Genomic DNA, 17293 nt, shown 5'->3' with positions numbered 1-17293 from the left:
AAGGTTCCACCGTCTACCCAAAGAGGAACACTCCCCTCATAACTCAGTACCATCCAGGACTGGAGCAACTGAATTACATTCTCTGCCAGGGTTTAGATTATGTCTTATCGTGCCCTGAAATGAGAGATGTCCTGCCCACTACGCTTTGCATCCCTCCCACAGTGGTATTCCACTGTCCACCAAACCTACACAATATACTCGTCCATCCTTACACAACCCCTGCCCCCAATCTCTTACCTCATGGCTCATACCTCTGTAATAGACCTAGATGCAAAACCAGTCCCATACATCCTTCCACCACCAACTATGCCAGTCCGGTCACTAACATCACAGCCCGGGTTCCCGGGTTCGATTCCCGGCAGGGTCAGGGATTTTCTCTGCCTCATGATGACTGGGTGTTGTGTGTTGTCCTTAGGTTAGTTAGGTTTAAGTAGTTCTAAGTTCTAGGGGACTGATGACCATAGATGTTAAGTCCCATAGTGCTCAGAGCCATTTGAACCATTTTTTGAACTAACATCACGTATCCCATCAAAGGTAGGACTACCTGTGAAAACAGCCATGTGATCTGCAAGATAAGCAGCAACCACTGTGCTTCATTCTATGTGGACATGACAACCAACAAACTATCCATATGAACGGCCACCATCAAACTGTGGCCAAGAAACAAGTGGACCATCCTGTTGCTGAACATGCTGCCAAATATGATATCCTTCATTTCAATGACTGCTTCAAAGCCTATACCATATGGATCCTTCCCACCAACACCAGCTTATCTGAATTGCACATGTGGGAACTTTCCCTGCGGTACATCATACGTTCCCATAACCCTCCTGGCCTCAACCTTCATTAGTCACTGTCCTCATCCATCCAACACCTTTCCTGTTTACATTCCAGCACTATGCAGCCATTATTCCACCATCACACCCAGTCTTTCTATTTCTCTCCTTTTCCACTACCCCCCCCCCCCTTCCCCATGCCCTCCATCTAATCTGCAGCACTTCACTGTCTGCCATCCCCAGCATACTGTCCCTTCCACTGGTGCTGCTGCTTGCAGTGTGGTTTCAGTTGCTTGAGACAGTAGTCATGTGTTGAGTTGTGTGTGTGTGTGTGTGTGTGTGTGTGTGTGTGTGTGTGTGTGTGTGTGTGCGTGCTCTATTAACAGTTATTAATCTTTATATATACACCTCAGCATTGTATGCAAAAAACAATATAGCAGATTTCGAAATGAGAGAAAACATACACCACCATAATACCAGAGGCAAAACAAAATTAGACATACCTAGGCACAGGCTGACAAGAACAGGAAATGCCCATCTAATCAATAGTATAAAAATATTTAATAAACTTCCATTTTCTTCTCGGTCGGCTCACATAAGTAGCTTCAGGAGCAAGCTACTAAAATGGTTACTAATCAATCCTTTTTACAATATAACAGAATTTATGAATATAAAATCAATTGACATTAATTTTTAAGTATTTCATTATGTGATGTCACTGAATGTATTTATCTTATGTTATGGTGTATGTTAGCATCTATGGGTACTATTTGCAATGTTCATTTAGCTTTAAGATATTATTCAAGGAAAGTGTTATATTATATCCATGTAAATTGCCTATTCCACCTCAGGTGGTCAATGGTGAATAAAGAATATGAATATGAATATGAATATTGCTGGCGAAGGCCTTAATGGCCAAAAAGTTTGATTGTTGAGCCGTTTTGTTGTGCCTGTCTGCAACTTAGCAACTCCACTATATGGTGAATAGCAAATTTCCTCTTCATAATATTGTTACGTTCCATCCTGGATTTTCCATTGTTTGTATATAAGGTAATTAACATTCAATTTTGTATAAATTAAAGTTATTCTTCTCTTTAAAAAATGAACCTAACAATATTTATTTGGAAACCATACATTTACTATAGGTCTCCCTGTAAGTGACTGAACCTGTAATGTGTCAAAGTATTTGTAGAGAGAATACAAAGAAAAAAGTATTAGCTGTGGAGCACACAGTAAACAACATGTATGGAGTATGCATCATGTATGAAGTTTAAAATCATACCAAAGTTTTCCATAAAATAGGTGTATAAAACCACTGACATGCAGTTTGTCTGGGCAAATGGCAGAATAGTTAATGCACTTGGCTTCTCTTCGAGATGATGACTATGCAAGTCCCTGTCCAGATATTCAAAATTAGGTTTGTGATTTTCCTAAATTGTCAAAAGCAAATGGTCGGATTGTCCCTTTGAAAAGCACACAGCTGAATTCTTCCTCTAATCCCAGCTTGTGTTTGATCTCTAAGGTCCTTGGTGTAAATGGGACACTAAACCCACATCTTCCATCCTACTATCCTTTCTTTCATGCAGGCTGTTGCCTAAAAAATCTTGTAGTTTTAATAGTGGCTTCTGTGTATGTGTGATTTGTTAATAATATGTACTCATTTAAATGAAAATACACCATGCACAAATTGAATGAGACAGAAAATGATATGCATTTCCTTAACATTTTTACAGTGAAATGAGCACGGTTATTCCACTGTATTGTCCATAGGTTCCCAGCAAAATTAAAAATACTAGTTGTTAACTCTAGACTTTCACATTTATGGTGAAAGGCTTCCTTGTGGCTGACTCCCATAAGGAGTTTCTGCAGTACTACAGATCCTTTACTGTTTTGCATTACTTATTCCTTTTTTAAGTCTGCATGCTATGAATTGTTAATTTAGGTACTTATCAATGACTGATGAGTATGGGCTCTGATGGCACCATAGAACATCTGAGAAAATTAAAGTATAATGTTCCAGCAATAAGTGAAAATTAATTCTTAAGTTTTGATGAATTTTGTTGAAACTTCACTTTTTATAATTGAGTATATTTTTCAGTATATATTTGAAGGTTTGGGACACCTGATTGCAAAAATCTTGATCAGCTCTGCACAGTACATCAGACAGATTGACGAAGGCGGAATTCGAAAAATGTGTCGCAATATTTTTGCTTTGCAACAGACTCTCACCAACATTACAATGGCCAGAGAGATAGCATTGGATCATGCAAGACATTACTTTGAGCTCTTCTATCTCACTCCAGAGGTAAACAAATCTCTTTTAGCTTACAAATATTTATTTTTATCTTCGCTTTTGGCTGTGTTATTACTTTACTAGTTTACTTGTGAGAATAATATCCTTATGAGTTAAAATGTTACAAATGTATATCAAATAAGAGTGGTACTAAAATGTTCAAATCACATTGGATTCGCATATATAAGAAAGTGAATAATTGTATGATGATGTGAACTAGAGAGGGTTCTTGATTCACTTTGTAGGAAGTACCAGAAATTAGTTATATGTGTTGACTTCAATATTAATTTTGTATATGTTAGTACAAGCAAAAGCATGGTGGTAGATCTCCTAAATTCATATGATCTGATGCAAACTGTGTTTTTTGCAACTAGGGTGCAGGGAACAGTAGCACAGCTATAGACAATATTTTTATTCAGTCTTCATTATTAGATGGGCATTCTGTTAGTAAAAGTGTGAATGGCCTTTCAGACTATGATGCACAAATTTTAACACTAAAAGGCTTTTATACTCAAACAAATGTCATATTTAATTATACTCTACATGGGAAAGTTAACCCAACAGCAGTAAAGAGTTTTTTAAACCTTGTCAAGGAACAAGAGTGGCAGGATGTTTATAGTGCCGATAGATGATAAATACAATGATTTCCTTAACACATTTCTCTTGCTCTTTGAGAGTTGCTTTCCATTACAACATTCTAACTGGGGTACTAGCAGTAGCAGGCAGCCTGGGTGGCTGACTAGTGGGATAAGGATATCTTGTAGAACAAAGCGATAATTATATAAAAATGTTAGAAGTAGTCACAATCAAGGCACAGTAGCCCATTACAAACAGTATTGTAAGGTGCTTAAAAATGTTGTTAGGAAGACAAAGAGTATGTGGTATGCAAATAGAATAGCTAATTCACAGGATAAAATTAAAACCATAATGTCAGTTGTGAAGGAAGTGTCTGGTCAGCAGCACACGGTCGACAATATAAAGTCAGTTCACAGTAAAAATATTTCTGTTACTGATAAATTTGATGTATATACAGTATTTAACAATCATTTTCTGAGCATTGCTGGTGAATTAAAAAAAAATAGCTTATACAGGGAATCATATAACTTTCTTGGCAAATGCTTTTTTGAGATTGATGTCTGAAATACTCCTCTGTGATACAGACAAGAGGGACATTGAGTCAATAATTAAATCACTGAAGACCAAGGACTCACATGGTTATGATGGAGTGTCTAGCAGAATATTAAAGTACTGTGCTGCACATGTTAGCCCTGTATTTAGCCATATTTATAAGTTTTCCTTTAGGAATGGTCAGTCTCCTGAGCAACTAAAGTACTCAGTAGTAAAGCCGCTTTATAAAAAGGGAGAAAGGGATAATGTAGATAATTTTAGACCTATATCTATGCCATCAGTGTTTGCAAAAGGTATTTAAAAGGCTGTGTATGTAAGGATAATTGATCATTTTACATCATATTATTTGCCATCAGATGTACAGTTCGGCTTTAGATGTTGTTTAACAACTGAAAATGCTATATTCTCTTTTCTCTGTGAGGCACTGGATGGGTTAAACAAAAGGTTTTGAACACTTGGCATATTTTTTGATTTAACTAAGGCATTTGATTGTGTTGATCACAAAATATTGCTCCAGAAGTTGGACCATTATGAAAAAATGAAAGAGGAACCCGCCTGGTAGAATTTTGCACAGAGCATAACTTAATCATAGCTAACACTTGCTTCAAGAATCATGAAACAAGGTTTTATACCTGGAAGAAGCCTGGAGATACTGACAGGTTTCAGATAGATTATATAATTGTAAGACAGAGATTCAGGAGCTAGGTTTTAAATTGTAAGGCTTTTCCAGGGGCAGATGTGGACTCTGACCACAATCTATTGGTTATGAACTGATGAACTGTAGATTAAAACTGAAGAAATTGCAAAAAGGTGGGAATTTGAGGAGATGGGACCTGGATAAACTGAAGGAAACAGAGGTTGTAGAGAGCATCAGGGAGAGCATTAGAGAATGATTGATGAGAATGGGGGAAAGAAATACAGTAGAAGAAGAATGGGTAGCTTTGAGAGACGAAATAGTGAAGGTAGCAGAGGATTAAGTAGGTAAAAAGATGAGGGCTAGTTGACATCCTTGGGTAACAGAAGAAATATTGAATTTAATTGATGAAAGGAGAAAAAATGCAGTAAATGGATCAGGCAAAAAGGAATACAAACGTCTCAAAAATGAGATCGACAGGAAGTGCAAAATGGCTAAGCAGGGATGGCTAGAGGACAAATGTAAGGATGTAGAGGCTCATCTCCCTAGGGGTAAGATAGATACTACTTCAGGAAAATTAAAGAGGCCTTTGGAGAAAAGAGAACCACTTGCATGAATATCAAGAGCTCAGATGGAAACCCAGTTCTAAGCAAAGAAGGAAAAGCAGAAAGGTGGAAGGAGTAGATAGGGGGTCTATACAAGGGTGATGTTCTTAAGGACAATATTATAGAAATGGAAGAGAATGTAGATGGAGATGAAATGGGAGATATGATACTGCGTGAAGAGTTTGACAGAGCACTGAAAGACCTGAGTCAAAACAAGGCCCCAGGAGTAGACAACATTCCATTAGAACTGCTGACAGCCTTGGGAGAGCCAGTCCTGACAAAACTCTACCATCTGGTGAGCAAGATGTATGAAACAGGCGAAATACCGTCAGACTTCAAGAAGAATATAATGATTCCAATCCAAAAGAAAGCAGCCGGTCGCGGTGGTCTCGCGGTTCTAGGCGCTCAGTCCGGAACCGCACTACTGCTACGGTTGCAGGTTCGAATCCTGCCTCGGGCATGGATGTGTGAGATGTCCTTAGGTTAGTTAGGTTTAAGTAGTTCTAAGTTCTAGGGGACTGATGACCACAGATGTTAAGTCGTCTCAAAAATGTCAAATAATGCTAATAAATTATAAACTATGTTAAATCAGGATAATTTTCAATTTCCTGCAGAGCACATTCCTTCTAGGTAAAGGCATCCATTAACAGGCTGACCATACCTCCTGCCAGTGATGAATCCAACATGGTTCTTGGATTCACAGGTAGAACCAACAAGCATCAAACTTCCGTAAGGCAAGACAGACAGGGAAAGGGATCCTGTATGAAAAAGGAAGAGAAAGACTTCCTGATCTTAGGCAGAAAGACTAAAATAAACAGCATTTCTCTCATTTCATTGACATGCTCATGTAACCATAGTCTGCAGACTTGTATTAACTATTAACCTCGAAGTCTCAATTTTAAGGGAGGTCTGAAATTTTATTAACAGAAGCCGAATGAAGCGAAATGAGTGTAACTGAATAGGGCCAAATAGTACTTTTTGTGACCCCTCTAAGGCATTTGATTCTGTGAATCACAATATTCTCCCAAGTTATGGGATTGAGGGTATAGCCAACCTGTGGTTAAAGTCGTATCTAACCAAAAGGCTACAGAAAGTAGTACTGGGTATAATTCAAGCACTATAATCAGGGGATGTTATTCTGCGTTGAGTGAAATCATGTGTGGGGTTCCTCAAGACCCAATCTTATGCTTGCTATTTTTCCTCTATATATAAATGATACGGATCTAGCATACAACAAGCAGAATTAGTTCTTTTTGCATATGAAACTAGTATTGTAATCAATTTAAGCATACCTATACCAACAGAAGAACTGGTAAACAATGTTCTTAAAAGCATCGAACAATGGAAAATCAGAGATGTAGTATTGACAATATTATGAAAAGGATAGATCACTACTCACCGTATAGTGGAGACTGACAGGTGCAACAAAAAGACTGCTAAACAAGTAATTTTTCAGACAAATGGGCTCCTTCTGGATTAGACAATTAGACAAAACACACACTCACACACACACACACACACACACACACACACACACACACACACACACACACACACACACACACACACACACACACACACACTCTTCCACTATCTCTGGGTGCTGAGGCCAGACTGCGAGCAACTGTGAGGAGAGAGGGGGAAGAATAGCAGGGTAGGGGTGGGGAACATAAAGTGCTGCTGCGGGAACAGTCTGTGGCCTCAACTTTTATTTGTTCTGTTTGTTCCTGTCCTTCACCCACCTGTCCCCTTCCCTGCTTCCATCCCAGCACTACACAGCCTTCTATCACATCAACAAACCCACAGTCATCTTTCCCATCCTCTACTTCTCTCCTTTTCTGTCCTGCCCCACCCTCCCCACTTATCACCCTCTGCTCCTCTCCTCCATACCTCCCCTCCGTTTAACCTGCCAACTGCACATATCTGCGTGCCCTGTCCTCACCATGTCCCTGTAAGCTCTCATGAGAGCAATTTACAACCCCTCACCCCTACTCTGCTATACCTACCCCTCCTCACCCGTCTCCTCCTTATCCCCACTGCCCAAATTGCTTTTCCCATCATGCTCAATTGCTCCCAGTCTGGCATCGGCAACCAGAGACAGTGATCATGTGTGTTTATGTGAATGTGTGTGAGTGTGTGTGTGTATGTGTGTGTGTGTGTGTGTGTGTGTGTGTGTGTGTTGTCTACTCCAGAGTAAGGCTTTTTGGCCAAGAGCTTAGTTGTTTAGCAGTGTTTTTGTGTGGGTCAGTGTGTGACTCAAAAGCTCCACTGTATTGTGAGTAGCAGTAAATCCTTTTCATAATATTGGCGTTCTTAAAAGTACCATTGACTGGTTTTCTGCGAATGGTCTCACCCTCAATTTTTAAAAGCTACAACATACTCAGATCTGCACATTTCAAGGTACTACACCAGTGGTAAGTGTAACACATGATGGAGAAACAATAAATAGGATGGAAACTTAAAAATTCTTAGGTGTCCATATTGATGTGAATTTAAACTGGAAAAATCACATTTTGGAACATATAACACAACTTAGTTTGGCCATATTTGCACTTAGAATTATTGCATATCTTGGAGAGAGAGAGAGAGAGAGAGAGAGAGAGAGAGAGAGAGAGACAAAACAGTAAGTTAACATATTTTGCATATTTTTGTTCAGTGATGTCACAAGGAATAATATTCTGAGGTAACACATCTTTCTTAAAGGAAGTCGCCATTGCGCAAAAATGTGCTGTAAGACTATGTGGTGCTCACCCCAGATTATCTTTTAGACACATGTTTAATGAATTAGGCACTCTGACTGTTGCTTCATAGTATATTTATTCCCTCTTGTAGTTTATTGTGAATAATACACTGTGGTTCAGAAGCAACCATGATGTACATAATTACAATACCGGAAGAAAAGATGAGATGATTACTTCACTTTAAGACTGTTTTTAGCATAAAAAGTAATGCATAATGCCACAACTAAAACTTTTGATAGCTTGCTCAGTAATATAAAATGTCTCACAGACAACGAAGTAAAATTTGAAAACAAACTGAGAAGTTTCTCTTTGAAAACTCTGCCTATTCCATAGAATTTCTGTTGCTGTAATGTGGAAAAGGTGGTGGGTAGTAATCACTAACTCGCATATGCATATTTAATAATAATAATAATAATAATAATAAAATTAAATAACTTGTAAATATTCACTACATAGCCATATTTACAAATTAATTTGCAGTGTGAATGTAAAATTCCACATCATTGTGATTTACCATGCAAATGATTGCTGGAACATGAAACTATCTAACTAATGGAAAAAGTATTCATTGAATTTGAAAAGAAAGTTTTGACAGCTAATCTGACCAAAAATCCCAAGAAGTTTTGTTCATACATGAAGTTAGTAAATAGATAGAATTATTTATTCAGTGATTCACTGGCACCGAAACTGAAGATGAAAAAAAAAAAAAAAAAAAAAAAAAAACTAGAATACTGAATTTAGTCTTCCAAAATTGTTTCTCTGCGGAAGATTGTAATATCATTCTTCTGTACAACAATTGCATGAATGATGCGGTGGCAGATATTGAGACAAGTGATTGTGGAATAGAAAATGAACTAAAATCACTTAACAGCAGAAAGTATTCTGCAACAGCTCAGATACCTGTAAGATTCTACAGAGGTTAAGCAATCTTTCTCCTCTTCTAGTTGTAGTTTATCCTTGTCATTGGAGCAATGAAGGATACCAAATTATTGGAGAAAACACAAGTCATTCCCATTTTCGAGAAGGTTCATTGAACTTCTGAGTATAATTTTTAGACGCATATCACTGACATCAGTATTTTCTGTGGCATCAACGGGCTATGTTGTTCAGCACAAAGCATTTTATTTAAAATATGCTATACAACCACAACTTGATGATGTATACCACCACAACTTGATGATGTTATGATGTTGTAGAACACTGCAGCATGTACTGCCAGCTGCGGTAAGTTCATCAATCACCTGTCGAAAACAGTCAGTACCCTTAAAAGCTGCCAGCTGCAAATCTTCTGACTTGCAGTCTTAATAATATTTTGTGTCATATATAGCGCTATTAATATTAATTGTAGTTCATTGGCAATATACTTCTTTTTTAATAACTGGCTTTTAGTGCATGTATTTGTGCACCACTTCTGGTCAATCAATTGTTGATTTGGTTGTCAAGCGTAATTCTTAATTCAGAATGGATTGTATTTCTCTAATAATTCTATTTACTAATTGTTCTTGTCACTGTTTTAGTTTCTGACTTTCCTCCAGCAATAATTAGTTATAATATAGTTCTGCTTTTCTTCATAATTTATTTGACCATTGCCTTGGAAGTGGCAATAATGGACTTCATCTCCTCATTGTTCTTTTTGCTGGAAGGGACTGTAATGCAACAACCTCCACATTTCTTGAATAACATATTTCACATATAAATTCCATATGTTGTTGATAATTGTGTACAATAACTTTCCGCTAACATCAAACATCCAATCAGTGTGTCCATCTTGAAATTTCTACCTACAAGTTAATACATAGAATGAAGCATTCAGAGTTATACTTCAAGTAATAGTTCATTTGGTGATATTCTTGTCAGATTGAAGCCATGTCATGCAATCATCTACTATACATGATATTTATGCAGTGTATCTGGCTGCCATGCTCAGGTTAGAACATTGTTTTCTAACCTTGCTAGAACTCTATGTATATTGTGTCTAGGAGATGACATGATCCAGTTACAGACCCAACAAGGCTATCACCAGTTAGTATGTGGGGAAGTCTGTGTAGTCACAGTAGATCATTTGTTTAAATTTTATGATGACTGTTATTAGAGTTACATTTATATGCTCAGAGGACATTGTACTTCTCTTGGTAGACTTGTGATGCAGGGACCTCATATATTCACATCCTCGCAGGTACTTACTGTCACTAAGTTACTGTGATCGCCATCCCACCTTGAAGAAAAAATGGTTCAAATGGCTCTGAGCACTATGGGACTTAACATCTATGGTCATCAGTCCCCTAGAACTTATAACTACTTAAACCTAACTAACCTAACGACATCACACAACACCCAGCCATCACGAGGCAGAGAAAATCCCTGACCTCGCCGGGAATCACCTTGAAGACATGCATCATCCCTAGACATGATTTTCCACATCAATATAAAACAATAAATGTGTACAGTAGTTGTATTCTCCTATATAATAACTTGTTTTATAGTTTTTTGTTCACTAGTGTGTTTCATCAGTAATACACATAGGGATAAACATCGCACTTATAGAGTGGTGTTTATGTCTCCCTTTCCTGCACCTTTTATGAGATAAACACTTTTGCAGATTTGGAATTAAAATATTCACTTTTCTAACCGTGGATACTGTTACTGTAGTTCATTTCTAATACTATGGAAAAAGTAGACATTGCATGATATTCAAAATAGTCATTACGGGAGTATGATGCTGTATTCATCTGTATAAGAGTTCCAGATTGGTTGTACAAAAGCTTTTCTTCGATTTCAGTATCTACTGATTTATTTCACGTTTGTGATTCTCAGTAGCATATTAACACTTCAAAAAGAAAATTCCACCCCGTACTAAAGAGAGCTGCTTTATAATTGCTGCTTTTTCATATTAACTAAATTCACAGTGCATCCAAATAAACTTGAGACACAATATTTTCTCATACTTGTTCCCAATTGTTATTTGAGACAAAACACAAACACCTCACGCACATTTCACATAGTAGATGTTGTCTCAGCAACAGCTGTACATCGACACCTACTGTGATGCTCAGTTTGTTCTATATGTTGGAACATAACTGTCCAGAATGTTCCAAAAACAGTAATGACTCGAATTACAGTTTTTCAATAGCGAATAATTCAAGCAAAGTTACAATTCTTTAAAGTTTACAAAAATGCAAATACAAATTTAGTAGCATTGTTTGCTTAAGTAACTGAAAAATTTAAGTTTTAAGATTCTTCTATATGTTAACATGCTTGAGGCAATTAATATTTGGTGTGTTCTAGTGTGTGATTCTATTTATGAAAAATTAGGTCTGATTTTGATAGGCAATAATGATTTTCCATTTGTATAAAGGGTTCGCCGATGACATTGTAATTCTGTCAGAGACGGCAAAGGACTTGGAAGAGCAGTTGAACGGAATGGACAGTGTCTTGAAAGGAGGATATAAGATGAACATTAACAAAAGCAAAACGAGGATAATGGAATGTAGTCAAATTAAATCGGGTGATGCTGAGGGAATTAGATTAGGAAATGAGACAGTTAAAGTAGTAAAGGAGTTTTGCTATTTAGGAAGTAAAATAACTGATGATGGTCGAAGTAGAGAGGATATAAAATGTAGACTGGCAATGGCAAGGAAAGCGTTTCTGAAGAAGAGAAATTTGTTAACATCGAATATAGATTTATGTATCAGGAAGTCGTTTCTGAAAGTATTTGTTTGGAGTGTAGCCATGTATGGAAGTGAAACATGGACGATAACTAGTTTGGACAAGAAGAGAATAGAAGGTTTCGAAATGTGGTGCTACAGAAGAATACTGAAGATAAGGTGGATAGATCATGTAACTAATGAGGAGGTATTGAATAGGATTGGGGAGAAGAGAAGAGAGAAGTTTGTGGCACAACTTGACTAGAAGAAGGGATCGGTTGGTAGGACATGTTTTGAGGCATCAAGGGATCACAAATTTAGCATTGGAGGGCAGCGTGGAGGGTAAAAAATCGTAGAGGGAGACCGAGAGATGAGTACACTAAGCAGATTCAGAAGGATGTAGGTTGCAGTAGGTACTGGGAGATGAAGCAGCTTGCACAGGATAGAGTAGCATGGAGAGCTGCATCAAACCAGTCTCAGGACTGAAGACAACAACAACAACAACAACAACAACAACAATAAAGGGAAAGTCTCGGTTGTACAGTTATTTGTATGACAATTCTATTTACTGAATAAACAACTTCCCTAAACAATTACATTAGCAATCTGCTGGCAACTATCTGAAATGTGTGGCCATTTTGATAATTCACGTAAAGTGGAATACAAGATTAATTAACAGAAATATATAAAATTATTATGTTGCCTTCCACTTAGGAAAGAATGTAAAATTTATAAAGTGTACAATGTATTATATTGCAGAGACATTCTGGAAACATCCCCCAGGCTGTGGCTAAGCCATGTCTCCGCAATATCCTTTCTTTCAGGAGTGCTAGTTCTGCAAGGTTCGTAGGAGAGCTTCTGTAAAGTTTGGAAGGTAGGAGACGGATACTGGCAGAAGTAAAGCTGTGAGTACCGGGCGTGAGTCGTGCTTCGGTAGCTCAAATGGTAGAGCACTTGCCCGCGAAAGACAAAGGTCCCGAGTCCGAGTCTCGGTCGGGCACACAGTTTTAATCTGCCAGGAAGTTTCATGTCAGCACACACTCCGCTGCAGAGTGAAAATCTCATTCTAGAAAAACTTGAGTTTCATTAATTTTAATGATCCTCAGTCAAAACAGTAAAATTATGTACATGAATTAAATTTAAACTTTTAGTATTTACAGGTTTAACACTTACATCTGCTTTCATTAAATCCATCCTTCAGACATTTGCTAGTTTCTTGGCTATTACAACCAAGTATTGTCAAAAATTAAAGTAAATTATTCATTTCCGTGATCCTCAGTTAAGAACAAGATTTATGTACAAGATTTAAAATTAAACTTCCACTATTTACAGACGTAAGACTTACATCTGCTTTCCATACATCCATCATTCACACAGTAGTTAGTTACTTATAATAAATTTTCATTAAAATTGTCTACGGCACTTGTTCAGAAACTCGTGGATGGAATAGAAGGAGTTGGCCACCAAAAATTCTTTTAAATTATGTTTAAATTGTGCCTTGTCTCAAACTAAACTCTTAATGGTTGCTGGTAACTTATTGAACATATGCTTTGCTGAATACTGGACTCCTTTCTGGGCAGGAGTAAGTGATTTTAAATCTTTATGTATATTGTTCTTATTCCTAGTATTGATACTGTGTACTAAGCAGTTATTTGGAAAAAGAGATGTATTATTTACAACAAACTCCATTAAGAAATAAATATACTGAGAAGCTGTGGTTAATATGCCCAATTCTTTGAATAGGTTTTGACATGATGTTCTTGGATTCACACTACTCATTACTCTTATTATACGCTTCTGTACTCTAAAATTTTTTTCTCTGTTTGTGGAGTTACACCAAAATATGATACCATATGACATAATGGAATGAAAATAAGCAAAATATGCCAGTTTTTCTTAATATTTATATCTCCTATGTCGGACATCATTCACATTGCAAAAACAGACTTGTTTAGGTGCTTTAGCATTTCATTAGTATGTGTCTCCCAAATGAATTTATTATCAAGTTGTAATCTCAAGAATTTTACACTCTCAACTTCTCCTATTCCCATGTCGTCATATTTTATACACACACCAGAAGGAAATCTCTTGGAAGTTCTGAACTGCATATAGTGGGTCTTTTCAAAGTTTAATGACAGCGAATTGGCCATGAACCACTTATTAATGTCAGTAAAAACGTGATTAGCTGCCCTTTATAAATTTATATTTGACTTACTATTTATTGCAATGTTTGTATCATCTGCAAATAAGGCAAACTTGGCATCTGGTAATGTAATGGCTGACAGGTCATTAATACACACAAGAAACAGTAGTGGACCTAGTATGGAACCTTGTGGAACACCACATGTAATATCTTCCCAGTCAGATGATGTCTGATTGCCTACTGCTGAAGTGTTACGTAATGACACCCTTTGTTTTCTATTAGTAAGATATGACTGAAACCACTTTGCAGCACTACGAGTGATGCCATAATATTTTAATTTACTTTGCTGGTGATATATTCTATGTTTTAGAAACAGGTGTTTTTGGTCCGCACTTAAGATTTATATAGAATGCGTGGTAAATCGGAGGCACAGATCGAAGTAGCTGTTGCAGATTCTGACATTTCTCTGTTGTCATGGCAGGTGATGACTATACATTCAACTGTATTATCATTGAGCTTGGACAAGAGAGGTTTCATTGTCTTAAATCAATGGAGTCAAAATTCATGTTATCCTTGAGGCTAGTCTTATAAAGTATTCCATATAGGAGTGCCCTGAAATCAGGAAATTGTGGTCAAGGATCTTCAGTGAGGTGTACTGTATGACATAAATCTGAAACTTGGTGATGTTTTTGTTTTTCTTCTGACCTCTGCATTGTCACTAAAGGTCTTTCCAGTGGATCATTGCAGACTGAGAAAGTTATTTCAAATATCTCAGCATAATCATTATTAGCATTTTCAGTGCTTGCTTGTTCAGTATCTCCATTCTTCTTAATATGATCACCTTCTTCCCTTCTTCTATTTTAATGTTTTGACTGCAAAAGTGCCATTTAATCTGCCAATATCTAATGCAGCGAACCACCTGAGTACAGCAGTTTACAAAATATTTGGAACCAAAGATATGTATGTATACTTGCATCTCTTCATATCCAAAGAGAAAACACTTCTTGTTAAGTAGTTCTTCAAATAACTATTAGGAAGCAGTTCAAATCAACCAATACATGTATATCCCTTTGCCACCAAGTAGATTGGTTCTTCCACAACGGTATGGTGCACGTCTCCAAATATTCTGTTTTATCACTTACACCTGATTGATTGCCTCATTTGAAACTGGCATTCCTCTGTAATTTTATTTTTCCATTATTAGTAGTTGTCAAAAGTATGTGACTAAAAACAGTGATTTCAGTTCTAACATATAAGTATTTGCATACGAGGCAGTTTGGGAAATAGTTTCAATTTTAAAGCACATTTTAATTACATAATGACTAAAATGTGATGCTACTTATGCACAAATTATTCATGGTTTGGAAACTTAATAATTATGAGAACAGGTAGGAGACAAGGTATTGGTGGAAACAAAGCTGCGAGGACAAATCGTGAGTCATGCTTGGGTAGCTGAACCAGTAGAGAACTTGCCTGTGAAAGGCAAAGGTCCAGAGATTGAGTCGTAGTCTGGCACAGAGTTTTAATGTGCCAGGAAGTTTCAATTTTGAGAGTTCTGTTATGCAGAACCTCATGCAGGTCAGTTGAGGAAGCAACATAAACAAACAATGTCAAAAGTTTCACATCATATCCCTTGTGGATACTGTGCTTATCCCACTTAAATGCTAACCTGCTGCAGTTCAGCACAAGACACACACACACACACACACACACACACACACACACACACACACACACACACTCTTCAACTCAGTAGCAAAAGAAAGTATAGTGCTTTTGAACCACATTTTCTTTCTGTGAATTGTTAAGAAAAATGCAGGATGTTGATGTCAGTAGATCATTGGTAACATTTTCCTCTCTCTTCACAATTTGCTTCTTGAAGAAAGTCTGCATAAACTGCACAGTCTATTCATGAGCTGACTGTTTCAGGCTGTCTTAACTGTGGAACTAATTTTTTCATGGTAAACAAATACTGAAATTTTATATTACTAATTTTAATTGATTTGTTGCATGTGTTCAGTTTTTAGATTAATTTGCTTGCATGCTGAGATTGTATTTTTATGATAATTGTCAAGGTGGTGGTGTACAGAAAATGAAAAATTTGTGTCGTAAATAAAAATTAACACAGTTCATCACCAATGACCTGTACTCATTGACTAACATGATCTGTTTTCTTTAAGGAAATACTAAGCAGAGTGATGGAGAAAGGACCGAGTTTCTCAGAACTGGAATACATGAATGCCTTCCAGTTAATACATCGCAGTCAATCTGATTCTGATTATGGTGCTGTTAACCTTCACCTTAAACGCTTATCTGACATTTTAGGAGAAGTGTCTGTAACAGTGTAAAGATTTGCAAGTGTGCTGTAATTCAAGTCTCTTGCAAGATATTGTGATCCAATTTTTAGCACTGTGAAGCTTCAGTGTATCATTTTGACTGCTTGTGTCAACTTAAACTGATAAATTCCAGGAATAGAATGGAACAAGTCTGCCAGAAAAAGTCACCCTTAATAAATTACTTTATTTCTTGTTGCAATGCCCCCACCCCCTCCTCCACCACACACACACACACACACACGGTTTTCTTTTTTTTATACTGAGATGAGGAAGTGACGTGTTACTTTCGCAGTTTACTACCAAAGAGGTATGTATTCAACTTATTGTCATTTACTTAATATCTGCCTTTTTTCTTGGAACTGTCTTTCACACTTTGAGCCTGTCTGATACATTTGCATATAGTTATTCCAGTGTGTACAAAAAAAGGAGACTGTAACAACTGAACAAGAAAAGAATCTGAAAATGTTGACAGAGAAGTGACAAAATTACAAAATAATGCAGGTGTAAAATGACTGATTTGTATACTCAGGAGTGTATCAGCAATAGTATTTGCTTCATTCAATCTGGTAATGTCTGGTTAGTGCCACTTAGTATATAACTATAACATCATAATAGATTATATCAACCATACTAATAACTATCAATGCTGTAATTTTTTATGGCATACATAAAAACTTTTTGTCAGGAATGACCTAAATGCTAAAGTGGCACAACTTAAAACTGTGCAAATAAGTTACAAAATATTTTAAAAAGACTTACTTCTGGCCAGAGAACAAAAAGGATTAACGCAGGAAGTGATGCATTGAGGTTTCACTGTGTACATGGATTATTTAAAAGAATCAGTAACCTGTGTACTTCAGTGCAGTTTTCTATAGCACTGTATTTTTTAGGCAAGCATCTTTCAGTTTCTTACTTTTTGTATTGAAAAAGTGGAGAATGACAACTGCATTAATCTGTACACAGTCTTGGCTTCTTATTATTGCTTAAATATTA

General features: G+C 36.9%; 1 protein-coding gene across 1 annotated transcript in view; it reads left to right on the top strand.

Moving 5' to 3' along the window:
* LOC126266809 (exocyst complex component 4) overlaps positions 1-16865 on the top strand; it is a 246924-nt gene extending 230059 nt beyond the window's left edge. Inside the window, exons 14-15 of the mRNA XM_049971362.1 lie at positions 2875-3081; positions 16145-16865. Coding sequence (XP_049827319.1) covers positions 2875-3081; positions 16145-16312 — 375 coding nt within the window. The 3' untranslated portion in view covers positions 16313-16865. The remainder of the gene's footprint in view (positions 1-2874; positions 3082-16144) is intronic.
* Positions 16866-17293: the final 428 nt, after the last annotated feature.

Source organism: Schistocerca gregaria, chromosome 4, assembly GCF_023897955.1.
Source record: "Schistocerca gregaria isolate iqSchGreg1 chromosome 4, iqSchGreg1.2, whole genome shotgun sequence".
Lineage (NCBI taxonomy): Eukaryota > Metazoa > Arthropoda > Insecta > Orthoptera > Acrididae > Schistocerca > Schistocerca gregaria.
Note: the sequence above shows the minus strand (reverse complement) of the source record. Positions and strands in the feature narration are given on the sequence as shown.